This window comes from Orcinus orca, chromosome 13 (genome assembly GCF_937001465.1).
Source record: "Orcinus orca chromosome 13, mOrcOrc1.1, whole genome shotgun sequence".
NCBI classification, from domain to species: domain Eukaryota; kingdom Metazoa; phylum Chordata; class Mammalia; order Artiodactyla; family Delphinidae; genus Orcinus; species Orcinus orca.
In genome coordinates this window covers 89,351,355-89,379,021 of record NC_064571.1, presented here as the reverse complement: position 1 = coordinate 89,379,021, position 27,667 = coordinate 89,351,355, and the positions used below count along the sequence as shown (strand labels likewise).

The following is a 27,667-nucleotide window of genomic DNA, read 5'->3' as shown; positions in this document are numbered from 1 at the left end:
TCACTTGTTTTTGTAACAGTAATTCTCAGGTTATTGGCGCTTTTTATAAAAAGTGCGTAACATTTCAGGACTCAGAAGCAGAAGGTAAGTACCCCCCGTCTGTCAGCTGTGAGACAAGAAAGGGGGCTGGGAGGAGGGAGGGTGGCCTTGGGACGGCCGTGTGCGATCTGCTGTCCTTGAGGTCTGGTCGGCATGTCCCCTGCCTGTGTGAGCACGGGCCAGTGCTCTAATTCTCTCCCTGTCTCCTGAGCTGTAAATGGAGCAGTGATGCCTTGCTCGGGGGCTGGTTGTGCGGACTGAGTAGTGATGCTGATCCTAGCCAGGCCCCCGGGAACTGAGCCTTCACCCCATGTGAATCAAACACAGCCCAGCGACTGCGTCTCAGTGGCGTGGGTGTGCAGGCGCAGCCGCCGTCCCAGTCCTCAGGTCGGGGGTGTCCCAGTGGCCGTGGGCATCTTTGGGATCTGGCCACGGGGTTCTCCCTTCTGCACTCTTGGCATTTGGGGCTTAGTTATTCTTTGTGGTGGAAACTCCTGGGCGTTGTTGGATGTTTAGCAGCATCCTGGAAGCCAGTGCCCCTCGCCCCCTCCACGGTGTGACTACTGAGACTGTCCTCAGAACATTGCCAGATGTCCCCTGGCGGGGAGTTGGGGCAAGGCTGAAGCTGGGCTAGGGTTGCATTATTTTGGATTTAAGTTGGTTGAGTGGTTCACAGTGATTTCCACGTACAAAGAGCTCATCACTTACAGCCTGGACAATGGTGTGGTCAGTTCAAAAACTCAGATTATTCTCTGCACAAAACAAACTCAAAATGCCTGAGATCAAACACCTCATATGAAAGAAATGAGTTTCTTCCAAATATAACTACCAACCTAAAGAAGTACATGACATACCAATAATGGCTTAGGAAGTTGAAATAAATGTTTTAAAAGCTACCAATAATAAATTCAGATAACCATGCTAGGGAAAATACTGAGTTACTGTCTATTCTTTCAATAGAAAAGCATTGGCATGGCAGGAGGTGAGGACAGAATATGCAGCCTAATAATATAGAACAAAAGAAAGGTAGTGTCAGGCAGCTTTTTTTTTTTTTTTTTTTTTTGCGGTACGCAGGCCTCACTGCTGTGGCCTCTCCCGTTGCGGAGCACAGGTTCCGGACGCGCAGGCTCAGCGGCCATGGCTCACGGGCCCAGCCGCTCCGCGACCTGTGGGATCTTCCCAGACTGGGGCACGAACCCGTGTCCCCTGCATCGGCAGGCAGACTCTCAACCACTGCGCCACCAGGGAAGCCCCAGGCAGCTTTTCTTAAGTGCAAGTTTTAATTTTGAGACAATTGTAGCTTCACATGCAGCTGTAAGAAGTAAACCAGAGGAGTCCGTGTACCCTGTCTCCCCAGTGGTAATAGGTCCTGCGGGAGCAGGGCCCACATCACGGGTCACGGACGTCCCTCTGTCCCTCTCTTACACCACGCCCACCTCCTCAGGCCCTGGCCACCACTGGTCCGTTCATTTTGTAGTTTCATCATTTCAATACCATTCTATAAACGGAAGCAGGCAGTGCAGAACCTTTGTAGGACTGGCTCTTTTCATTCAGAATTCTCTGGAGACCCTCCCAGTTGGTGCTGTGTCCGTAGTTGGTTCCTTTACCACTGAGCGGTGCTCCCTGGTATTGAGGACCAGAGTTTCTTTAACCAGCCGCCCATTGAAGGACGTCTGAGTTGTTCTCAGTTTGGGGCTGTTAGGGATTCAGCTGCTATAAACCGCCGTGGATGTTCAGGTTTTCATGTGAAGGTAAGTCTTGGCTCCTGGGGTAAACGCCCAGGAGTGCAATCGCCGGGTTGTAGGGTAGTTGCATGTTCAGTGTCTTAAGAAAGTGCCCAACTGTTCCCAGAGCGGCTGCACCATTACATCCCCCCCAGCTTGTCATCCTCAACAGCATTTGGGGTCCTTGCTCCTTTCAGTGGCAGCCATTGTGACAGGTGTGCGGTGTGCCTCACTGTGGGTGTGAGGGGCGTTTCCCTGGTGGCCAGTGATGTTGGACATCTTTTCATGTGCTTCTTTGCCATCCGCACAGACTCTTGGTTGTAATAGCTTTTCATGTTGTGGCCCGTTTTTTAACTGGATTGTTATTTTCCTGTTGAGTTTTGAGAGTACTTTATAATTCTAGATAAAAGACCTTTGGTAGATATATAGTTTGTGAATATTTTTTCCCCTCCTGTAGCATGTTTTTGCATTTTAATAGGGTTTTCATTTTGATGAAGTACAATTTATCAATTTTTGCTTCTGGGGATTGTACTTTTGGTGTTTTATGTCTAAGAGCTATTTGCCTATCCCTAGATCCTGAAGATTTTTCTCCTATGTTTTTTCTAAAAGTTTTATAATTTTACACTTAAGTTCGTGATCTATTTTGAGTTAATATTTGTATAAGGTTCACCTGTTGCCTCTGGATGTTGAGCTGCTCCAGCACCATTTATTAAAAAGACCATCCTCAGGCTTCCCTGGTGGCGCAGTGGTTGAGAGTCCACCTGCCGATGCAGGGGACGCGGGTTTGTGTCCCGGTCCGGGAAGATCCCACATGCTGCGGAGCGGCTGGGCCCGTGAGCTGTGGCTGCTGAGCCTGCGCATCTGGAGCCTGTGCTCCGCAATGGGAGAGTCCACAGTGGTGAGAGGCCCGCGTACCGCAAAAAAAAAAAAAAAAAAAGACCATCCTCCTTCCACTGAGTTGCTTTTGCTCCTTTGTCAAAAATCAGTTGGGTCTAGGGAATTCCCTGGCGGTCCAGTGGTTAGGACCTGGTGCTTTCACTGCGTGGCCCAGGTTCAATCCCTGGTCGGGGAACTAAAATCCCACAAGCCACGCTGAGTGCCGCGTAGGCCAGTTAGCACATGAAAAGGTGCACTGGTCAGGAGGGAAATGAAAGTCAAAACTACAAAGAGAGCGACCTCACAACTTTTGGGATGGCTGCTATCAAAACAAAACAAAACAAAACCCAGAAAACAGCAAGTGCTGGTGAGGCTGTGGAGGAATTGGAGCCCTTGTTGGTGGGAACGTAAAGTGGTGCAGCCACTTTAGAAGACAGTATGGCAGCTCCTCAAAAAAGTAAAAATAGAGCTACCATACGGTCCAGCAACTTCACTTCTGGGTATAACCAAAAGAATTAAAAGCAAGGTCTGGAAGAGATATTTGTACACCCATGTTCATAGCATTATTCACAGGAGCTAAAATGTAAAAGCAACCCCAGTGTCCACCAGTGGATAAATAGATGAGCAAAACATGGTCCATACATACAGTGGGACATTACTCAGCCTTAAAAAGCAGGGGAGGGACTTCCTTGGTGGTCCAGTGGGTAAGAGTCCACGCTCCCAGTGTAGGAGGCCCGGGTGTGATCCCTGGTTGGGGAACTAGATCCTGCACGTGTGCTGCAACTAAAGATCCCGTGTGCTGCAACTAAGACCTGATGCAGCCAAAGTAAATAAATAAATATATATATAAAAAAATTGGACTTCCCTGGTGGTGCAGTGGTTAAGAATCCACCTGCCAATGCAGGGGACACGGGTGTGATCCCTGGTCCGGGAAGATCCCACAAGCGCGGAGCGACTAAGCCCGCGTGCTGCAACTACTGAATCCCGCGCACCTAGAGCCCGTGCTCCGCAACAAGAGAAGCCACCGCAGTGAGAAGCCTGCGCACCGCAATGAAGAGTAGCCCCCGCTCGCCGCCAACTGGAGAAGGCCCACACACAGCAATGAGGACCCAATGCAGCCAAAAATAAAATTAGAACAAAACAAAGCAAAATAAATTTTAAAAAAAAGGAAGGGAATTCTGACAACTGCTATCATGTGGATGAACCTTGAGGACATTAGGTTAAGTGAAATAAGCCAGTTACACAAATACTCTGTGATTCCACTTACCTGAGATGCTTAGAATAGTCAGTTCATAGAAATGAAAAGTCGAATGGTGGTGGCTAGGGGCTGAGATGGGGGGACAGTGGGGAGTTATGTTTAATGGGGACAGAGGTTCAGTGTTACAAGGTGGAAAGAAATATGGAGCTGGATGGTAGTGATGGTTGCGTGACATTATGAATGTATTTAATACCATTGAACTCTACAGTTAAAGCGATTAAGAGGATAAATTTTATGTTATGTGCATTTTATTTAAAAAAACTTAACAAAATCAGTTGGGTACATTTGTGTGGGTTCTCTGTTCTGTTCCATTGTATAATAAGTCTTGAAACTGGGTAGACTGATTCCTCTTTATTCTTTTTCAAAATTATTTTAGCTATTCTGGTTCCTTTGTCTTTCATATACATTTTAGAATAGTATTGTCTGTATCTGTAAAAACTCTTGCTGAGATTTCAATAAGAATTGTGTTAAGCTTGTAGATCGGTTTTGGGGGAAATGACATCCTATGCGGAGCCTTCTGGTCATGAACATGACATGTCTCTCCGTTTGTTTAGATCGTCTGTGATTTTCTCACCAGCATGTTGTGTTTCAGCATATAGGTCCTATACATGTTTTGTTAGATTTATACCTACAAATTTCATTTTATTGAGCAATTGTAAATTGTATTGCTTTTAATTTCAGTGTCCATACGTTCACTGCTAGCTTATAGAAATACAACTGATTTTTGTATGTTTATCTTGTATTCTGAGACCTTGCTGAACTCACTTAATAGTTCTAGAAGTTTTTTGTAGACTCCTTGGGATTTTCTTGGCAGACAGTCGTGTCCTCTGCAACAAGGGACTGTTTTACTTTTCCCTTTCTGATCCCTGTGGCTTTTGTTTCCTTTCCATGCCTTCTGCATGGGCTGGAACTTCCAGCATGTTGCTAAATAAGAAGTAAGATTACTGTCCTGATTTTCCTGATCTCAGGAGGGGGCACTCAGCCTTCACCTGAGGATGATGTTAGTGTTGGTTTTTAAAAATAGATGCTCTTTGATGAAACAGGAAGACATTTTTCCAAAGGACATGCAAATGGCCGACAGACACATGAAGCGATGTTCAACATCGCTAATCATCAGGGAAATGCACATCAAAACCGCGAGCTATCACCTCACACCTGCCAGAATGCCGGGCATCAAGAAGATGAAAGGTAATGAGTGTTGCCGAGAGTGTGGAGAAAACACTGTTGGTGGGAATGTACATTGGTGCAGCCACTATGGAAAACAGCATGGAGGCTCCTCAAAAAAGTAAAAATGGAATTACCATATGGTTGTGCAATTCCACTTCTGGGTATTTATGCAAAGGTAATGAAAACATTATCAAAGGGATGTCTGCCCTCCCAGGTTTATTGGAGCATTATTCACAATAGCCAAGGTACAGAAACCTAAGTGCCTGTCAAAGGATGAATGATAAAAGTGTGAGATAAATATATATATACACACACAATCGAATATTATTCAGCCATGAGAAGGAGAAATGTCTTTCCATTTGTGATGGCGTGGTTGGCCCTTGAGGTCATTATGCTAAGTGAGATAATCCAGACAGAGAAAGACAAATATTGTATGATATAACTTACATGTGGGTCAGAGGAAGCCAAACTCGTAGAAACAGAGGGGAGTGTTGGTTGCCAGGGTTAGGGTTGGGGAATAGGAGAGATGTTTCAGGGCACAAATGTGCAACTAATAGATAAATAAGTCCTGGAGATCTGATGCACAGTATAGTGAATATAGACAACAATATTTTACTTAAATCATCAAAACTTCTGAGAGACTAGATCTTAATTATTCCCACCACAAAAGAAGCAATGACAACTACATGGTGTAATGGAGTGCTAAATAATTTTACAATGGTAGGCAGCCATATTACCAGGCACAGGTGTATCAGATCAACACGTTATATACCTTGGACTTGCACATTGTATGTCAAATATATTTCAGTAAAAAAACATATCTTTTATCCAAAAAAATGGATGCTCTTTGTCAAGGTGAGGAAGTTCCCCGTCTATTCTTATTTTTCTGAGAGTTTTTATCATGAAAGGGTGTTGGATTTTGTCAAATGCTTTTACTGCCTCGATTGATATGATCATGTGATTTTCCTCTGTTGGCTTGTTAGTATGGTGGATTACTCTGGTTGACTTTTTTTTTTTTTTTGTGGTACGCGGGCCTCTCACTGTCGTGGCCTCTCCCGTTGCGGAGCACAGGCTCCGGACGCGCAGGCTCAGCGGCCACGGCTCACGGGCCCAGCCGCTCTGCGGCATGTGGGATCCTCCCGGACCGGGGCACGAACCCGTGTCCCCTGCATCGGCAGGCGGACTCTCAACCACTGCGCCACCAGGGAAGCCCCTGGTTGACTTTTTTTATATCCTCCTTGTTCTGTTTAATTCTTTATCATTCCATCGTGAACATTTCTCCAGGTCATTAAAATTGTTCAAACACTGCATTCTTTTTTTTGTTTTTTACACATCTTTATTGGAGTATAATTGCTTTACAATGGTGTGTTAGTTTCTGCTTTATAACAAAGTGAATCAGTTATACATACACATATGTTCCCATATCTCTTCCCTTTTGCGTCTCCAAACACTGCATTCTTTTTTTTTTTTTTTTTTTGCGGTATGCAGGCCTCTCACTGTTGTGGCCTCTCCCGTTGCGGAGCACAGGCTCCGGACGTGCAGGCTCAGTGGCCATGGCTCACGGACCCAGCAGCTCCGTGGCATGTGGGATCTTCCTGGATCGGGGCACAAACCTGTGTCCCCTGCATCGGCAGGTGGACTCTCAACCACTGCGCCACCAGGGAAGCCCCCAAACACTGCATTCTTAATGACTAGTTGATTTTTGAATATTGACCCAGCCTTGCATCCCCAAAATACCCCACTTGTTTGTAAATAGTTTGCAAATCCTTTTATATATTGCTCAATCCTCTTTCCTGATATTTTGTTAAAGATTTTTGCATCTATATCCTTGCGGGTTATTGGTCTGTAGTTTTCTTCTTTGGTATTGTCTTTGTCTGGTTTCGGTGTCAGGGTAACACTAACTTCATAAAATGAATTGGTAAGTGTTCCCTCCTCTTCTATTTTCTGGTAGAAGTGTGTAGAATTGGTGTTATTTTTCTTTAAACGTTTGGTAGAATCCTCCTGTGAAACCATCTGGGCTAGAGGTTTCCTTTTAGGGAGTTTTAAAATTACAAATGCAATCCCCTTAATTGCTATAGGGCTGTTAAATTCTCTGTTTCATATTGGGTCCATTGTGGTAGTTTGTGTTTTCCAGGAAGTGGTCTGTTTTCGTCTAAGTTGTCAAATTTTCTTATGCTATCAGGTGGTTTTAATAAAGAATCCATTCTTTTTCATGGATTTTGTGGTGTGTGTGGAATTTGTCAGTTCTAAAATTTGTAATTTGTTATGACTTCTCTTGTCAGTCTTAATAAGTATTCACTTTTGGACCTCACTTTTTATGATCATAATTTGATATGTGTCTTTTTCTTAAAGGACCCCCATCTGCCCTTTCGTGTATAAGTCAGGCCACACAGGAGCTGGACCTGCCCAGCCCCCTCCAAAGACGTGGATTTGGCATGTGTTTGTTGCCTTAAATGACACTCCTGTGAGCCGAGGGAGTTTGGGGCCTCACCACCGGTTAGGTCTCGACACGCAGCAGACGAATACTTTATGCTTTTGGAGTGAAACCTATATGGAAAAACTGCAAAATATGCCGGCCTGTATTTAGTCCTGTCCGTGTGATACCAGGTGACAGTTGTTGCTCTTCTTTCTACTTTCCTAAATTTCCACGATACACATGCTTATTTTTTCAAAAAATGAGAGGAACAGAAAAGGTGGATAAAAAGGGACTGACTGGGGAGTTTGGGGTGCAGAGTTAGGGAGGCGTCTCCAGGAGGGGCCCCAAGACCCCGACATCTCACGTGTTTCCAAGTTCCCACACTCCCTTCTCCGCCTCATGCATTTCAAACAGGAAGCTGTTTGCAGATAATACTGCAGCCCCAGCCTGAGTTGCCGGGCAGTCTGACAGCCAGGCCTCTTGCCCGACGTGTGGGACCGCGGCCCGAAAACAGCAGCCTGGCCTGGCGCACGCCTCAGGTAGGGACGCTCTGCTGGCCACTCTGCAGCCTTGGGAGCGGGACGGGGGTGGGGAACCCGCGGGAGATGCTCAGGCGGGAAGGCGAGGCTCCTGACGGGGCACAGGTAGGAACTGGGTGCAGGGCCGAGGGATTTGCTCTCAGATCGGGTGTGTCGCAGGGATCAGGCCAGAATTCTGAGGCTTGATTGATTCGGTAGCTCACGGTGGAAACTTCCTGGAGCCGAGCGCCGGGCACCAGAGCTACCAGTTACTAGGAGATGATCAGGTTTCCATAGGTTCAAAGGGGTGACGCAGTTTTTCCTGCATCCCAGCCGGGGTACAAGCGGCCGCAAAACCCCCGTCCCAGCCCCTGGCACACACACCTTCCTGAGCAGCTAGCTCAGGCTCCTGGGGCCTGGTGGACCCCCCAGCGGGAGCGACGGGGTGACCAGCTCCTCTCTGCTCAGTGGACAACCTCTCTGTTTCGGGCTCAGTGGTGGGAGTCCCAGATGTGGGGCGAAAGGCGGGGCTGGAGAAGGCAACTTTCAAGGGCACATAGGGTCACCCTGTACGGGGTGGGGTCATCCTGCCTCCAAAATTGGATTCCACAGCGTCCTAGGGGCCCTCCTGCCTTGGCCCTGGCTGTCCGGCCGAAGTTAGGCAGTGGTTCTGAAGTTAAGAGGTAAAGTTTGGAAGCCACTGAGTGTGCATAACTGGATTTTCTGTTTGATGGGAAGCACGTTGCCCGGGTAGCAAGCAGAGCGGCGCCCCAAACGTTCACAGCTGTTCAGTTCTATTTACGAATTTGAAAAATCTATATGCCAAATAAAAGAACAGACGATTTGCATAAGGCCCGGGGAGGTAATAGGGAAAAGGCCTCTTCTTGCTTCATGGTCTTGGTAAAAAGATAGGAAAAATGTGTGCCCTTGGGGTGAAACTCTGTCAGTGCCATAGTCGCTGGGGAAGGCCCAGTGTCACTGTAGGGGTGGGGGTGGGGTGTCTGCCTGCCAGTGAGACCCGCAACGCTTCTAGGGACGTGCTTCTCTGCAGGCATTCACGGTGCCCGTAAGACGGTGGGCCCTGCTGTAGACATTTAATGAAAATGTACAGTTGCACGTTTGGCCCATTAAGCCGCACTTTTTTCCCTGTCTATTTCATTGTTATATCGTGTTTCTACCAAGAATTCCAAATTGAATTTCCTTTCTTCTCGGCCAAGCTGGCCTCCTTCACGGAGGGGCGGGCCTTGGCTGGGAGATAAGGATGTTTTTCTTGAAGAGACCCAGGAGGAGCTGCAGCCTCCCCGTTTATAAAACAAAATTCCTCTTGTAAGAGGGCAGGAAGGAGCCCGAAGTCTGGGAAAGAGGCTCCCACCAGGGCCGCCCGCACTGATTCCTGCTGCAGGACCCGAGGTGGGCCCAGACGCGTGAGCGGGCCAAGGGCCGAGGGCCAGCGGGAGGGCAGCCCCGGCTTCCCTGCACTCCAGGCCCTCTGCCCCTCGCTCCCCCTCCTTGGGAGGTGGCATCTGATCTTCTGCAGTGTGAGAGCAGCGAGTCTTGCTGAACAAGGTGGCTGTCTTCTGACCCAGTTGTCTCTAGCTAGAGAGGAAATTCCCATGCAGTTCCCGAGACATTTAAAACAATCTAAACACAGCTGGCCTCCCACACATACCAAGAGGCAAGCATCCATTGGCCTGAGCACAAAAGTCAGGGGAGCAAGTGTTTATCGTGGCTTTTTAAAAACCGCCAGCTAGTTGACACGTAACATTCTATTATCATCGCCTTCAAGAAGTACCTCCTTGACAGGAACAGGTGACTTGCCGCTAAAGCAGCAGCTGCGCTCTTCATGGTTAAGAACACAGTGTGATCGTCCGGGCTGGCCGCACACTTGGCGGTGCTGCTTTGTTCAAAGACCATTAGGAATTCAGGCCACAGTCCCATTGTGCGGCCCTCTACGTGGGTCCGCACAGGTCGCGTGTCTGAGGCGCTGGCCCTGGGAACACCATGGGAACGTGGAAAGCCATCAGCAGGAGAAGAGTGTCACGTTCTATGTGAGTGCCGCTGGGAACCTATGGGCGTTCATTCATTCATGTGCCCATCCTTCCATTCACTCGCTCAGCTTAGCGCCTGCAAACCCCAGGCCTGAGTGCTCCAAGCTCTTCCAGTTACGGCTGCAGGTGCTCACGGCGGCCGATGTCCGGGATGAGCTGCTCGCTCGGGGGTCAAGGCTTAGCTGACAAAGGAGACGGAGAGAGCCAGCTCGCCGGGGCCCGCATGCCTGAAGGGCCCTGCAGCCTCTCACTGCCTCCTATTCACTGTCTTTAAAACCAGGGGCCGTATACGTCACCAGGGGGTCCGGGGACTAAATAAGGCGTGTGTGTCCACGTTTGGTGTGCAGTAAACGTTAGCTCCTTTTCTCTCCACCAAACGTGAATGTTAGAAAATTAAATAAAATAAAAGCCCACTACTGCTGTGACTGAGGGGGAGGATGGGCCCTTACTTTGATTCGGGGAAGCTGACAGTCGGGCCGAGTGAGCAACAGTGCTGACAGGACAGCGTTAGGAAGTCCCAGGCCAGCCCATCGTCACCACTTCTTAGTTGTCACTGAGGTCTCTGCCTCTGGCCTCCTGGCCCGTGAGGCTGGAATGACGTGCCCATCCCTGTGCAGGGTTGCATGAGCACCATGTTGTCCCCGATCTGGTGAGCAGTCCTCCCCCTGCCTTGTCCCTACAGGATCAGATCTGTGACCACACGTGGGGAGCCGGGGCCTCACTGCAGGACGGCACGGATGACTGTCACCTCTGTCCCCTTCGTGGAAGATCTGGCTAACGCACAGGCTCTTCACGGGGGGCACAGAACGCTCTCACTCAGCAGCTCTGCTTCCAGCCCTTCATTTGTCTGGAAGCCAGGGCCGGCTGTGGGACTCCTTCCCAGGGTGTGGTGGCCAGGATGTCAAAAGCTGCTGTCCAGTGGGGCCGGCCTGGTGCTGAGCTGCGTGCACCGCTGCCTGTTCTTCCTCAGGGTGACCCCAGGACGCTTGCCTCGCTGTAAGGTGAGGGAACAAGCTGACAGGAGATGCAGTCTAGCCAGGGCGCTGGTCCGGGTGCAGCCGGATGCACAGCTGTCTCCCAGCACTGTGGCATCCAGACACCAAGGTCCCGGGGGGCAGACCTCAAAGTCTGCGTGCTTCCTCACTGGCCCATGGCGAGGGGACCGGCACAGGGACGGGGGGGCAGCTGTGTCCTTCCAACCTCTGTCCCTGTCCCACACCCTTTGGTGACGGGGGCTTCCTCATTGACGTGAGGACATAGTAAGCTACAGGAGTGTGCGGCAGCATAACGTTGATGAATCCTGGAGCACGATGTTGAGTCAAGTAGGTAAGACGACACACAGCGTGACCCAGTATCTCATAAAACTCAGAACCTGGCACACTAGACACGGCGTTGTCTAAGAATGCATCCACTGCCGTGCACTGAGGCTGTTTTGGAAACAGCAGGAGAAGGTGGGCTCAGGTGAGGAGAGCGGCTCCTCCGAGGGGAGGCCGGGGGCGGGATGGGCACCGGGGACTCGGGTCAGGGGCCCGGACGTGTGAAGCGAATGCTCACCAATGTTTGTTTTATGGCTGAGCGTCCGAGTTTTCACGTAACGGTAAACATGCCTCTGTGTGTATCAGGTATCAGTTATAAGGAATCAGAAGAAGAATCTGGAGTAACGCATCCGGAGTGGTGACTGTTGTCACTGCTGGGCGAAGGGGATGTCTCGGTGGAGGTTTCAGTCGGCACCCGTGTGAGAAAGACAGAATGACAGAGAGGGAGACAGACAGAGCGACAGGAAGAGAAAGAGGCACCAAAGCACTGACAGCCGCTCCAGGGCAGCTGCCACCGCGGCCCCCAAGCGGGGCGAGTGTGGTGGCCGGCGCGCCTGCACACTGTCACTTGCTGTCCCGGTTCCCGGAATTCCCGTCACTGTTTACTGCTTCTCCCTCCCTTCAGGAGTCAACGTGCTGCGAGGCTCACCATGAAGCAGTCTCTGGCTCTGATTGGCCTGGCCTTCCTGTCGGTGCTCCGGGCTGGGGGCGCTCAGCAGACGGTGGACGACACCTGCTCTGTGCAGATTCTCGTCCCCGGCCTCAAAGGTAACTTCCGCCGGGCCTCCTGGAGGTCAGGGCCTCCCGGGCAGCGGCCAGAGTGCAGGCGGGAGCTGCGTGCGAGCGGCGGATGCAGAGCTCATCCCGCGTCCCCGGGCCGGCTCGGGGCCCGGCCGCGGGAAAATCTGCCCCGTCGATGGCCCTGGTCCCCCCTTCTGTAAAGTCCAGGGTCAGACTGTACGTGGCGTCCACACTGTCTTCAGGCGAGGGACCCTGTAATTCTGAAACCAGACGTTCGTGTGCAGCTCGGTCCTCTCTGCAGGGACCCTGTAAGGCGTCCGAGGTGTGTTCCAGGCACTGCACACGTCACCCGCAGCGCCTCTCAGGGTGAGATGCTCTCATTGTGCAGATGAGGCCGGTCCAGGCTCAGGGAAACTTAGCAGCTTGTCTGAGTGGGTTGCGTAGCTCTGAAGCCTGGGCTCCTGCTACAGCTCCTGAGAGCTCTTTATTCCTCCTTCGAAAAATCAAGAAAACGCCTCCTGCGCTTTGTCTGTGATGCGCCTCCAGGGGGGCTGCCTCTGTAGAGCAGGGATGGGTGGGCACCAGCACAGGGGGAGGGCCTTCACTCAAAAAGTCACCGGGTTCTACCGCGCACGGGCAGGAGATCCCAAGCCGTGTGGCTCCCAAGCAGGACCAGCTCCGTAATTCGAGGGGCCCAATGCAGATGAAAATGTGGGATCTTTTGTTCAAAAGTTAGAAAGAATTTCAAGACGGGGACAGGGCACCTCCACCACGTGGGGCGAGCATGCCCCTTGGGCCTTGTGCTCCTAGGAGCAGCGGGCAGGGTCCCGCATCCCCAGACTCCACTCTGCCCCTCCTGCCTCTATAGGGCTGCGTGTGCTCTTAGTAATGAAGTTACACGGCCGTTTGTTCTCTGCTCTAAAATTGCTCGGGGCCTCTGAAGCACACAGCTCCTGACTCGAGCGAATCTCCCATAACCTGGGAAACATACACCGGGAGGAGGCCCTAAAGAACGGTGTAAGCGTATGTTTATTGTTATAGAAAGAGTCAGTCATTTTTATTTATTTATTTATTATTATTGTTACTGTTTTGGCTGCACTGCAGCTTGTGGGATCTTAGTTCCCTGACCAGGGATTGAACACCGGGCCCCCTGCATTGGGAGTGTGGAGTCTTAACCACTGGACTGCCAGGGAAGTCCCAGAGTCAGTGACTTTAAACAGTCTCTTCCTAACCCCATTAAAAATATACAAATACACAGAAATAGGAAAAAATCTAGACGGAGATATACTGGCATGCTAGCAGCAGTGCTTCTCTCTGAGCACAGAGTTGTGGGTGTCTGGGAAAGCTCGGTCCAGATATTCTACTGTATAGCCACATTCGCCATTTAAATATAAAACCGGGACACTATCAATATTCAGATGTCTCTGGGTTTTCAAGCACGTCTTGAGGGTACTCTGAGACAGATGCTTTTTGACATCTGCGTCGGTGACCATTTCTGCTGCATCCATGTTAAGGGCGTTCCAACCCGCGTGCTCGGCGGGTCCCCTGCAGTGCTTCCTTCTCCGAGGGTGGCCCGCTCCAGGGACACCTCACCTCCTCTAAGCAATGATTTCTCACCACCCAACACCATGCTGTGGTCGGTGATGAGCCACTGTATTGCCAGGTGGAGGCATGGTCCACAGTGATGAGCCACTGTATTGCCAGGTGGAGGCATGGTCCACAGAGAGCCGACTTGCTGTCACTCTCCTGCTCCTCCCCCGTTCGCAGACTGAGTGTCTGCAGTGAGCAGACACGGTGTGGGCCCTCCAGCGGAGGGGTCTGCCAGGGAATCTGCGGAGCCCCTGCTCGCCAAAGCTCATCTTCTGGCAGGTGGTCAGACAGGCTCCCGAGTGGTGCTGAAGCTGTGTGGGATGTTTGGGGCCATGGGCAACACGCAGACCACGTGCTACCCACAGTGTGTGTTCCGGATCCAGCGTTTCAGTGGCAGCATCGTTTCACACGTCCGGTTTCACGCTAGTCTGTCAGCACCAAAGCAGCGATTTTAGTGGAGAAACTTAGTATATTTATGAAAGCCTCTAGAAACTGGATATCTTGTTCTTTTCTAAATTTCCAGCTTTGCTGGGGGTGGAACTGACAGATGGAAGCTCTGTCTATTCAAGGTGTGCATCGTGATGCTCGAATAGGCAGGTACCTTGTGGACGGATCGCCGTCACGCTGATGACCACACCCACCTCACCTCGTTACCCTCCGTGCGTGTCTTCTTGTGACGCAGAAGCGTGGGTCAGTGAGAGTTCCTTCTTTGTGATGCGAGGGTGCTGAGCCGAAACAGAGGAGGGGTTTCATGCTCTGACTTGGGCAGCAGGGGTGAGAGTGGAGGAGAGAAATCTATGGCAGCAAAGCAAGTCTGGGGCTTCTAAGCAGCAAACGTTCAGGCCCATGTGGATGTGCGTCCCCTGCAAAGTGAAGATTGGCATCACGGCAGAGCTCCTTCCCCGGATCCGCGTCTCGTGCAGCGTGGGGCAGCGGCGGGCCGGCCGCCCTCTGCCCGGCGCCTGGTCCCACCCAGCTCCTCCTCAGACCAAGCTCCGACCTCGAGGACATTCTATGCTGCTCTCAGGGCACAGAGAGCAGGATGCGCCGGAGAGCCAGGGCAGTCTGTGAAAGATCTGATTACAGCACATGTGCCAGGGCCTGCCTTGGTCAGTGGAGATAAACACAATTCAGGCCCCGCCCTTAAGATGAAAGAGGCAGGTGAGGGGTCTCCGTTCGTTCATCAGCCGCGTCTGTGTTACAGGCCCCACCAGGCCAGGCTTAGCCTGCGAGGGTGGAGCCAGTGCCCGTTTCCTTGGAGACGGAGCCTGGAGGTGGCAGGAGGTCTCTGGGGACATGGCGCCCGGCTGCTTCCGGCCCGTCCTGGTGCTTCCTCCTGCGAATCCACACTGGGCTTCAGAATCCTTCTCAAGGACTCCAGGCGGCCTTCTCCTTGAGAAGAAAGTCATGTGCTATTACAGACCTAAATGTAGCACATTATCTTTGTATCTGGAGAGAGTAACAACTCATTCTGATGGAAGAGCAGTCTTTCCTTGATGGCTGGAAAAATGGGCTGTAGGTAGGAAAACACTGGTGTGTATTAGCAAGCCTGCTGCTCAGAGATTTTAAAAGGGCATCGTTATTCTTACAGGTTTTATCAAATTAATTGAAAGAAGGTTGATAAAGCCAATAATGTGACTAACACATGCACGTGGGGATTTCACGCTTCTGAAATGCTGCTCTGGGCCAGTTCCCTCCTCAGCTCTGGTCTCCCTGCCTCTTTCCTGTCCTGACTGCTCTCTCTCCCAGAGGAGGGTCCAGTCGGGGACGTGGCCTGCTTGTTCTCTGATTAGGGTTTTGCTGCCCGGAGCTGGAGAGCTGGCTTGTTGCCTGTCTCTGGCCTGGCTCTTCATCATAAAGTGGACGTGATCCCTGCCTCACGGGGCAGGGCGGGGGCAGGTTAAATTAATGGAACTAAGCGAATGGCTGTGTGTGAATGCTAGGAGTTCATCTTAATCTATAGAAGAAGCTGGTGGGTTTGCTTGGTGTTAATTTTCCACGATTATCCACAGAGCCGCTGTGCGGCCCAGGGCTCTCCCAGCTGCTCCAGGAGACGCAGGCGGGCACGACGTGGACCCTCCGTCCACGGGGGGCAGTGGGACGTGGGCACTGATAATGCTCGCGTCTGGCCTGGACCCTGGAAACATTAATCTCACTGTCCTCCCCTGATGCAGGCATGGGACCACGGTATTTTCCTCCTTAAAGCCTGGCGGGGGCGTCCGGTGGGCCGTACGTGTGAGGTCTGAGTGCTGTCTGTGCCCGGCCCTCCCAGCTCGTCCCACCTCACCTGTGCAGTGTCCTTTTGTCTCCTCAATCTCTGCCTGGCTGCATCTTCCTGGTTCAGCAGGTCTGCATTAAAAGCCACTTCATCAGAGAGGCCTCTTCTGATCTCAGTCTAAATTACAGCCCTTCTGTTCAAGTTCCTGCTTCATTTTATTCTCGTACCCTGTGTTGCTAATGACAATTCTGTGTCAATCTAATTCTCATTCACATGCGTGCAGTCTTTAAACATTCCTTCTCCTCGTGGCGCTCATAGAATTTTCTCTTGATTCTTGATGTTCTGCGTGTCACTCTGACACATCTGAGTTATTTTCCCCTCATTTCTTTCCTGCTGGCACTCTGTGGGCACGCGCATTGTGCTCTTTGGTGATTTTCCTTAGTGCAGGGAAGTCATAGCTATTAAATCTTCACAGCTGTTAAGGCTTCGAATGTCTCTTCTCCTTTTCTGGAATTCCTGTATGATGCATGTTGGGATCTGTGGGGTTTTTTCTTCAACGCTCGACGTGATAACTTCAAAACCGAAACAAAACTTTCCATCTCCTTCTCTCTCAGTGTTGCCTTGTAGACAAGTTCTTCATCCTAATTATTTGTCTCATGAATTAGCTTTTATCATTGGCCATTCTGTTACTCAGCCTGCCTGTAGAGTAACTTGTTTCAAAAATGTGTTTCATGCACGAGATTCCCTAGTTGGTCCCCTTTCATTGCCGCTTGTTCTAGTTCGTAGGTGCCTCTTCTCTCTCATCTTTATGAGGATATTCAGTGTCTTTCACAGTCAGATTCTGGCTGCCCCGCTGAGTCCTGTTTCCTGGGTTGTTATTTCTTTTTTCACGATGTTGGTGCTCCTCCAATGTCTGCTGATTCTTGATGGTGAGATCAGTCTGTTAGTCGGTATTTCTTGGTAGACTATCAGTTCTTCTCCAAATATTACTACTGTAATGATTTCCTTTCTTTATAAAGATAAGAAAAAACCCGAGAACTACCCAGAGATTCAGGGGCCCGTGTGTGCCAAGTGTGTCAGCCGCCCTTTAGCAGCGGTTCATGGAGCCGGCACAGCTGTGCCGGGGTGGCAGTAACGTGCCAGCCCTGCATTCCACGTTTAAATGGAATGCCCCCTCCCCTTAAGGCCAGATTATCAGTTTGGGGGATTTCACTGTGGAATCTGTAATCTCAGGGGAGCGTCTTACCAAATGAAGGCGCGTGTAGAGAATTTACGGAGAATGAAAGTTCACTTGAATGTTGGCCTGCTGTTTGCCCAGCTGGGCAGGTGCACGTCAGCACCCACACCCACCCGTGGGAGGCAGATACATCAGGGAAGTAGATGAGGCCACGAGACAGTGACTGTGGTACAGAGCAGGGTCCTCATCACGGGAGAACGGAGATCCAGTGAGGGGCTGAGGAACAGCTTCCTGGACAGTCAGGTGAGCAGGTGAAACCCGCACAGGTGGGTTGATGGTCACGGCCGACTAGGCAGAGGCAGCAGTGTAACCGGACCCCTGGGCTCCAGGTGCAGGCCTGTGGGGAGGAGCTTAAAAATGGGACATTATTTATAACTACATTTGGCTGTTGGTGGTTTTGAATCTCCTTTGAGAAGGGAAGTATCATAACGGACTCTGTGTTTTAGGAAGATGGTTCTGGGGTGGATTGGAGTGGGGGGCGGCGGGGGGCACCGGGAGGGGGCCTTGATGTCCCATCCGCACTCCGTCCTCTGCTCCCCCCGTGCACTGTGCTGCTCAGACAGGGTGTCTCCACGGTTGTTTGCGACCTGTCTCCTGCCCTGAGCCGCATGAGGGCGGGCTGGTGGTCCCGTCACCTCCAGAACTGCAGAGACGTGGCTGAGCGTGGAGCCCCCATGGGCATCGGGAGGGAGCGGCCGGTTGGGCTTCGCAGAGCTGGGCGATGCTTGCACTTATCCGATGAGGGAGACAGAAAAGCAGAGATGACCGTGGGGCTTGGAGCCTGGAGTCTGGGAGACTCGGTGTCTCAACGGCAGGAGCAGGAAAGTCCACAGAAGAGACTCACTTCTGGGGAAAACCACCAGGTCGACTTGGGACGTGCTAAGTGCGGGGTACCAGGGAGGCTCCACAAACAGCCCGTTTCCCTGTTTCGGTTCTGAACAAAACAGGAAATAAAGGAAAATGTGCCAAAACATGGTCAGGATCTGTGAGGAAGGCTGGGGGCGTGTGTAGCTTAGGCTGAGAGCAGGACGCACCTGGCCAGCGAACCTGAACCGGGTGATGTGCTCACCTGGTCACAGGTGTCCCCGTGTGGGAGGACCCTGCCCCTGAGCAGTAGTGTACCCTCTGGGGGGTGCTCACACTGAAGGGACAAGGGGACGCCGACTCGTGTGCCCAAGTTTATTCTTCCCGAGAGTACCGGCCAGACAAGGGAAGAGAGAGGCCAGCGCGGGTGGTAAGGGGCAGCAGAGCAGCCATGGTGGGTCCTGGGGAGCCCTGTGCACCAGAAGGCAGACTGGGGCCAGCCCAGGGGGATGGATGGAGAGAGGGACAGATGCATTCCCAGAGGGAGTGGGGAGGCAAGGCAGCAGAATCCTGAGAAGAGACTTGGGGAGGGAGACCTAGAGCCAAAGCTGGGAGCAGGTTGGGAGGAAGGGGTGAAACCCCCCGGGGGTGGGATGGGAAGAGGGAGGCCAAGGGGCCTGGCTGGCGGCACACAGACACTGGACCCCGGCGCTTAGAGCAAGGTCCTAAAGGCATGTGACTTTTTCCACAGGGGATGCTGGAGAGAAGGGGGACAAAGGCGCACCAGGACGGCCTGGAAGAGTCGGCCCCACGGGAGAGAAAGGTACCTGCTGCTCCTGGGCCCCAAGGGCACAGCTGGGGCACCGGCTCCTGGAGAGCTATTGGTGGGGAGAAGGGGGGTGCGTTCGAGAGGAACCCGGCACCTGTGTAGGTCTCGGGACTGAAGCAGGGCACAGAGAGGGCTCTTTAAACAGTGCTCCCTGGCTCTGGCCTGCCCGGCACCGAGAAACAAAGTGCCTTCTTGGAGGTGTGCCTCATCGGGTGGTTACGTGTATGGAAACTCGGCGCTCGCTTGGCCTCACGTGCAAATTTGGGATCACTTGTGATCGTTACACGTATAAGTGCAATTATGAGGGTGTGCAAACAGTGATGGAGGCGTGTGAACAGTGATGGAAACAGTCATGTAGGTGTGCAAAGGAGAGAGAGCACAGATTTGGGTGGGGCATGGGGGGTTACACCGTGGCCTCCCAGTTTTGGCTAACGGACCCTAGTCACCTTGAATCTGTTTCCTCATTAGGAAAAAAAATAGTGTCGTTCAGCCTGCCTCCTGGGGTTGTGCTGGGGCTTACAGAAAATAGATCCTACCTAAAAAAGAAGCTACATGGTGCACGGTGATGTCAGTAAATGCCACCATTAGGATATACTTCCTTTTGCTGCTTTAAAGTTTGTGAAATCCGTAAAAGCTGTGTTTGGAAGTGCTTTGTCAACGCCTGCACACTATTCTATGAGAACACATGCTGGGATTATCCAGCCCGTCCCCACCCCGCCTCATAGCATCGGAGTTAGGTGGTTCTTGTAACAACACAGATAAAGGTTGTTATGTTTTTAAGTCCATGCACTGTTTTTTCATTCTTAAATTTTTTTAAATGTTGGTTTTTTCTTTTTTGTTTAATTAATTAATTTATTTATTTTGGCCCCGCTGTGAGGCATATGGGATCTTAGTTCCCAGACCAGGGATCGAACCCGCACCCCCTGCATTGGGAGCACTGAGCCTTAACCACTGGACCACCAGGGAAGTCCCAGTTTTTTCGTGTTTTGAGGTGTGATTTACGTAGCGTCAGTGAGTTTGGCAGCTGCAAATGCCTGTGAAACCCGGGTCACAGTCTAGATCCCGAGCACTTGTGTCACCACCATCCCTCCATCAAGCCCACGTGCTGATTTTTATTTCTTACTTTCCCTTTACTCATAACAAATTAATTAAAAAAATAAAAGAACTGTTGTCCTGGTTCAAAGTTCAAAACATACAGAAATTATTCACAGCCACTAGTCTCCTTCCCATCCCCACCAGCAGCCCTCGCCACTGACAACCACTGTTAGGTTTCTTTATCTTCACAGAGATATTTTGTAATGGCTGAGTGAACACTATTCTTTCCTGCTTCTGTACAAACAATTGCAAAATGTATGTAATGTTCTGCATTTTCACTTAACCGTGTTCTTGGAGATCATTCATTCTACAGGAGGACATGCAGGTTGTGCTTGCTCTCGCCTGGAGACATTGTGTCCATTCTTTATCTAACTGGTCTCCTATTACTGCAGATTTACAGTTCCCTAGGGCCTTGCTGCAGTGAGTGAGTAATCTTGTAAATGTCATTTTTAATGTGGACGAGTACAGCCTGAAGATAAATTCCGGACAGAGTAATTGTTGATCAAAATGCACGTGCATTTGAAATGTTGGTGGATATGGCCTTCCAAAAGGATCGAATCCATTTACCCTCTGTTTATTGAAGCACAAGACGGCCGACCCCTTCACCCTCCCTGCCTCAGAAAGCTGCCAGTCTGGTAGCCGTGGAAGGCCACGTCAGTGGGGCTTTAACTTAGCCTCTCTAATCATAAATGAAGCCAGCTTATTTTTCAGGTGTTTAAAAGTCATTTGTATTTCTTTTCTTTTTTTTCCTTTTTGAGGATTGTCTTTTCCTGTCTTTTAAAAAACCTTCTTGGGTTCTTCTTTTTTTTTAATTTATTTTTCGGCTGCATTGGGTCTTCATTGCGGTGTGCGGGCTTCTCATTGCAGTGGCTTCTCTTGTTACGGAGCCTGGGCTCTAGGCGTGTGGGCTTCAGCAGTTGTGGCGCATGGGCTTAGTTGCTCCGCGGCATATGGGATCTTCCCAGACCAGGGATCGAACCCGTGTCCCCTGCATTGGCAGGTGGATTCTTAACCACTGCGCCACCAGGGAAGTCCCCCTCTATTGTCTTGTGAGGACAATGTCACATTTCACAGTTAGGAAGTGAATATGCCTCTATTCTGGATGGTCACAAATTCATTTTCATGACGCCATTTCATTGATTTTTTTTTTTTTTTCCCTTTGGCCGAGCTGTGCAGCATGTGGAATCTTAGTTCCCTGACCAGGGATTGAACCCACGCCCCCTGCCGTGGAAGCGCGGGGTTTTTGCATTGATGTTTTTTCAAAGTAACGATGTTTGAGCTCAACGCACGTGCAGCAGGCAATGCCTAATTTCATGCCAATGTGGACCCGTGGCTGCTCTCTCATCTCTGTCACTAGTGTCACCAACATGTAGCTCTCTCATCGCTCTGTCATCATCATCATTCTCTCTTATTCTCACTCTTGAAAAGGCAGGACAAGCACGCAGAAACTATAAATGCTGTTATTATAGCGTCCGAATCTTCTGATGAGGATGAACGTTGCTGGGAAGGCAACAGCCTAATTCACTGCGTTTTCCTGTCATTAACCACTAAGTTGAGTGCTGTTACGTGCTGAGATCTCGGGGAGGCCACCTGAGCCCCAGAGTCAGAGGGGGAGAACAGATATGTGGACCCTGGAGAATAAATTGAGGCAGAAAGCTGCGGGGCAGTGTGGAGGGGAATTTGGGCTGGATCGAGAATCTGTCTTGTTTCAAGTTTTTCTAACATGTAACAGTAAGGTGTGCTCATGATAGAAAATTTATATATATCTATAAAAGTGAGGAAAATCAGGCATAATAAAATCATCCAGAGATAACCACTTATTTTGGTATATTTCCTTTTTCGGGGTGACTTTTCTTGCTTTGTTGTAATTATATTGTGTATATAAGTTTGAACCTATTTCTTAAATTTAATGCCAAATTTTAGTGTAAGGATTTCTCATGTATGAAATCATTTTGATGAATGTCTCCTACCCATGGGTAACTTAAAACTCCACTGGGAGCGGTATGTTCGAGAGCAGAGTCCTGTGTATGATTCGGGCAGGAGAGGGGAGCCTGGACCTGCCCTTTACAGTCCCATTGACCTGCCTGACAAGGAACCTGCCAGGCTAGGAGGCGATGGGGCAGTGATCACCGGGCTTGCCAGGGGTCTGGCTTCGCCACTGACAAAATGAGCAGGTTTGGTCTGGGGTCTTTGCTACTTTGTAGAGCACAGAGAACAAGTCAACCCAAGTGGGATATATTTGGATTATTGAATAGTGGGATAGTTACGTAGAAATCTAGGAAATATCCATTTTTGGATGACCTTTAAAAAGAGGACTGGCCGTGGCATGATAGAATATAAGAGAATAAAATAGGATACAAGAACAGACATGTGATCGACTAAGATATTTACAAAAAGGCGAAGAAAAAGGATGGAGAAGAAATCAATCAGAATACTAGTAGTAGTAGACATTTCTGGGTTATAGGATTATGGACCTTTAAATTCTCTTCTTTAAATTCTTCTTTACATTTTCTCCTGTCTCTATCGTTGGTGTTCCCAGCAACGTGCATGAACTATACTTTGGATGTTAACAGGTATTTTGAAAGGTTGCTGTGGCCGTGGCCCTGGCCTGTGGGCGATGTAGGCTCACCTGGAGGCCCAGGTGAGGGTTCGTGAGCTCTGGCGGTCTCCCACACACTGACGGCCATGCTCACAGGGTCAGCATGGCTGCACCTGGGCTCGTCGGAGCCCGGAAACTGAGAGCTGCGGCCAACCTCAGAAGCGCTAGCGCAGGTTCAGTGTGGCGAAGCTCGAGGCGGGCCGTGCTCGGAGACTCAGGTGTGCTGGGAGGCGACCTCAGCTCCAGGACGCCCCAAGGCTCCTCACTGGAACCGCTCTCCCGCCGGGATGCGGGATTCTCCCGGCCACCTTCCCATCCTCCTGCATCCTGCTTTCGTGGAGGCGTTCCCACCAGTGCCCTGCTCTTAGCGGATTGCAGCTACTGCCCGGGGGCCCTGTCCCCTACGGAGAGCAGTGACCACTGCAGGGCGGGGTGCTGGGGAGACTTGCCTGGTTTCTGCATCAGCTTGGTTTCTACGAAGAATGGCAGTGGGCTGGATCTGGGTACCTGTCCAGAGGCTTCCGAAAGGGGCTCCTAGGATGCGGGCTCCGGGGCGGGAAGGGCAGGGTGTGGGCGGGGCAGACCCGCTCAACGCCAAGCGTGCTGCTTACCAGCTGTGCTGGCTTCACACCCTCGCTTCCAACCCGTGAAGGCAAAATAATAACGTAGTCGCTATCAGTCCCTATTGTTTATTAAAGGATGAAAGCTGGGAACTCGGGAGCAGCAAGCCTGGTGCACCGTGGGCCCTTGCGCAGCTGCCTTGTTCCCACTTCCGAGCTGTTCCAGCCCCACGCCCACCGGCACTGAACCCAAGGTGGTCCTCGCTCATCCCGGACAGCGGCCCCTTCAGAGTCGGCTGGGACCTTTCAAAAACGGTTATTTCCACTTGAGGCTGTGTTGATATTTCCCCAGGCACTACATTAAGCCAACTTAAATCCTCAGTTGTGTTTATGCAGTGCACTTACATCATTCACACTTGATTTTCATTGTTTAGAAATTATTTTCACTGGAATTACTTTTCCCCTGTGAATTTTCACGGACTCCTTGAACAGTTTTTTTTTTTTTTTAGGAATCAATTTTATTTATTTATTTATTTATTGGCTGCGTTGGGTCTTTGCTGCTGCGCGTGGACTTTTCTCTAGTTGTGACGAGCAGGGGCTACTCTTTGTTGTGGTGCGCAGGCTTCTCATTGTGGTGGCTTCTCTTGTTGTGGACCATGGGCTCTAGGCACGCGGGCTTCCATAGTTGCAGCACACTGGCTCAGTAGTTTTGGCTCGCGGGCTCTAGAGCGCAGGCTCAGTAGCTGTGGTGCATGGGATTAGTTGCTCCGCGGCACGTGGGATCTTCCCGGACCAGGGCTCGAACCTGTGTCCCCTGCATTGGCAGGCAGATTCTTAACCACTGTGCCCCCAGGGAAGTCCTCCTTGAACAGTTTTAACGTTTTAGTTTTTTACCTACCTCACATCTTCCCAACTCTCACCTCTGCCATCCTGAGCTCTTCTGAGAGTGTCATTATTTGCACCTGGTTGAAAATTTCAGCTCTAAATTGTATAGACAGGACTCTCCCATCAATGTTTAGTTAATGACAGTTTTCCTCTGTGTAGTTTTAGCCAGCGTCGGTTTTATTTGGTGACGGTTATTTCTACCAGTAACATTCTCTATGAAATTGTCAGAAGACTGAACGCTCTTATTTACTTTCTTGCTAGTTTATGCGAAAGCGTGGGTAATTCCCTGTGGGCGGCCCAGAGTCCCCCTGGGTCTTTGCACATTTCCATCTCCCCCGCGGGACCCTTTCCTTCACTTACCACCTCGTTCCTGACTGGACTGTTCACGTGCCATCAAGGACCTGGCCCTTGGAAGGCTCTCAATCAATTGTTTGTAAAATATCTTGACATTCACTGTCTTGAAATATCTTTGAAATCTGCGGGTGACCTGTCTGTGGCCGAGGCCCTCAGGTGTGCGTGCCCCTGCTCGCCCCAGGTTCTAGAGAAGTCTGCGGGCCGAGGAGCCTACTGAGCAGACAGCCCTGCTCTGAGGACGCTTCCCAAACCGTGGGGACCAGCTGGGCCTGAGTTAAAACGCAGCTTCAGCTTTGGTCTGGGGGGCGGCCTGAGAGGGGGCGAGTCCGTTGGCCCGCGCTGGGGCTGCCGGTCGCCCGGGGCTGCGTGGGGTGGGACTGCAGGTTGATCGCGAGCATCTGGATGCCCTCCACCTGGCGCCCTTCTCACGTCAGCTTCCGCGAAATGCAAGCTGCGTGGACATGGGGCTGCTGCAGGGCGGCTTCCTCTTCTGCTGATTTGCCTTGTGTTAGGGGGTGGCCTCTGGTCACACACTGAGCAGCCCCCCTGTTGAGAACTCAAAACAGCTGTAGGAGAAAGCGCCAGAAAGCTGACGGCTGCCTTTTCTGGAATAACAAAGACAAGCCCAAGGGCCGGCAGAGCCTCCCGCTGTCGCTGTCCATTGTCCTTTATTGAAATGAGAGCTGTCCCCACACTGTCAGAGTGCGCGCTGTGGCACACAGCACGGAGCTGGCTCTGCCACACGACCTGCTAAAAGCGTGTCGTCCCAGCTGTCAAAGCTCCTAGCCCCCAGACACGCAGCTAAGAGGCCGCCGGGCCCCTGGGCGCAGAAGCTGGGGACCCACCTGGCCTGCGATGGGGGAGGGTGACCCTACGTCAGCGACGGGCTTTCTGGGCGCTGTAATGTGCACATTATCTCCGTTGAAAATCTCAGAGGCAGCTGGATGCCAAGTGCTCTTTCTGCCCTGTCTCCTTTTCAAAGGACGGTGTGAGATCTTCATTAAAATTAATAAGAATTAGCAGCCCGCTGCGAGCTGCCCCCGTTCCTCGTGCACGTCCAGAGGACAAACATGCGCTGGCACACTTCTCATAAGCGGGATGGGATGGGAAGGGCTGGCACCGCAGTCACAGCTCCCTGGGGAGCCACCACCGCCAGCTCCGGAGACTTAAAGGGACCGGATCTGAGTGTGTCTGGTGCGTTTCCAGTCATCCACCAGGGTGGGGGGATTTGTTTGGTTTTTGCAAAAAGCTCCTTGTCATTTGGAGAGGCAAGAGGAGGCGGGATGAAGCCAGCAGGGCTCTTGTTCAGATCCAGTCTCCTCTAGGCTGGCAGCCACACTGCTTTTCTGCTGCTTTCCAAGGAGTGTCTGCGAGTTAAGGCAAGTCAGCATCGCAGACGACCTTGGGTTGCCCTCAAGTGGAGAGTGTGTGGACATCTCGGGGAACTCAACGGTTCTTGCTTTTTCTTCTTCTCCAACACACCCCGAAGAGAGAATATTCCTATGAGGAACGGCAGCCCACACCCTTGACCTTGTGTGCAGGGTCACGGTGCAGGGGCCTGCTGTAGGCTACTGCTTCCAGCTTTCAGCCCGAGTGCTGTGAGGATGAAAGGCTTGCTTGGTGTGTGTTTGTATGTTTGAACATGCTGTTTGTGTGTATGTGTGCATGTATTGTGAATGTAGATATGTGTGCATGTGTACATGCATGTATACGCACACGCACGTGTATGTATATATGTATATGCACGCGCATATTTGGAATGCATGTGTGTGCATGTATGGGTTCACATATGTATCTGTGTGCATATACGTATGTATGTGTATATGCATGTGAATGCATGCGTGTGAATGCGTGTGCGTTGTGTATATGCAGCACATGTATGTGAATGCATGCACAGTGCATGTGCGCACATATATGTGAATGCGTGTGTATGCACACGTGTATATGCATGCGCACATAGGTGCATGTGTGTGTGTGTGTGTGCACGTGTGTGTGTGCATGCGTTGCCCAGCAGGCACCCACAGGTGGTGGCTATTGTTACTCTGACACCCCTCTTGGGGCGGGACTGATGGCTGGGAGCTGTGCACGGCAGGGCGCTGGTCGTGCTGGCTGGGGTGACCGTCCGCATCAGGCCCAGCTGCCCCCAGCACCTAGCCTTCTGCACAGAGGCCCTCTTGTGAGGTCATCAGGGGGTGTCGCGAACCAGGTCTCCTCTGGTCCGAGGGCCTGGGCCGTGGGCCCCGAGGATGCAGGGCTGAACAGGGACAGGTGAGGCCTGGCCCCTGAGCGGCTCCTCACAGGTGAGCCGGCACCACGGGAGGCTGGGTGTCGGCTCTGCTCTCTCTGGTTTCCTAGTTCCCACCTTCTGGGCCCTGGGGAGGGTTGTTTGTCTCCCACGAGCCTGCAGCATGCCCTCAGGCCCAGTCCCTGGAAGTGCAGCCTTGGCTTGTGGCTGGGTCTGTGGGGACCAGGCCGCTGCCCCACAGCTGAGGTGAGGGCTCGGGGCCCTGGGTGTGGCCAGGAGACCTGGGCCGATGTCCTGTGCTCAGTGGCCTGAGGGTAATGCCACCTTGCAGGTGAGGAAGCCGAGGCTCTGAGGGCTGTGACCCACCCCAGGCTGCACGGGTTGGGGGCCGGGACCCGGGCCTGGTCTGCCCGATTGCAGGCTGCGCCCTGGATCACTGGACACCAGTTGCACTAGCGGCATCTGGTGGTGGGTGGCGCTACCCGTCTGATTCCACTTTCGCTTCTGGGGCAGAGGGAAAGCGTACCAGTCAGCTGCGGCTGCTGTAGCAAACGCGGCAGATGTTTATTCTCTCAGCCCTGGAGGCTGGAAGTCAGAGACCGTGGTGTCTGCAGGGCTGGCTTCCCTGAGGCCTCTCTCCGTGGGGTGCAGATGGCCGCCTTCTCCCTGTGTCCTCATGAGGCCTTTCCTCTGTGTGTGGCTCGCTGGGTGTGTCTTCTTCTTCCAGGGACACCAGTCCTATCGGATTAGGCCCTCACCTTTCTGACCCCATTAACCTTAATCACCTCTTGAAAGGCCATCTCCAAATATGGTCACATTGGGGGTTAGGGCTTCAACATAAGAATTTTGGAGGACACACAATTCAGCCCATGCCAGGTGGTAATGGCAATAACACTGTGAGGTTGAGATCCATCAGTACATGTGGACAGGCTTTCCTGGCACACAGTGTACCTGGAAGTATTCTAATTTATCTCTGAAAGTTGGAGAAACGAGCAGAACTGCCCAGATTGCAAGCACCTCTATTGCTAGCTCCAGTTTGCTCCTGGCAGCAGCAAGCAGTGGGTTACCATGGAATCTCAACCAGCCTCCAAAGAGGGCTGCCCGCGGGGTCTGGTCCAGCCCTGCTCCAGCTTTGGGGCCCCTGGAAT

General features: G+C 51.5%; 1 protein-coding gene across 2 annotated transcripts in view; it reads left to right on the top strand.

The window, feature by feature from the left end:
• Positions 1-1,263: 1,263 nt before the first annotated feature.
• Positions 1,264-27,667, top strand: part of COLEC11 (collectin subfamily member 11) — a 35,710-nt gene continuing 9,306 nt past the window's right edge. The window contains exons 1-5 of one of the 2 annotated variants that reach the window (XM_033437509.2): positions 1,264-5,085; positions 7,417-7,671; positions 7,895-8,019; positions 11,988-12,130; positions 18,704-18,775. In XM_033437509.2, the coding sequence (XP_033293400.1) occupies positions 12,013-12,130; positions 18,704-18,775 (190 nt within the window). In that variant the 5' untranslated portion in view covers positions 1,264-5,085; positions 7,417-7,671; positions 7,895-8,019; positions 11,988-12,012. Of the gene's footprint in view, positions 7,672-7,894; positions 8,020-11,987; positions 12,131-18,703; positions 18,776-27,667 lie in introns of both variants that reach the window. The other variant, XM_049696458.1, reaches the window with a different exon arrangement.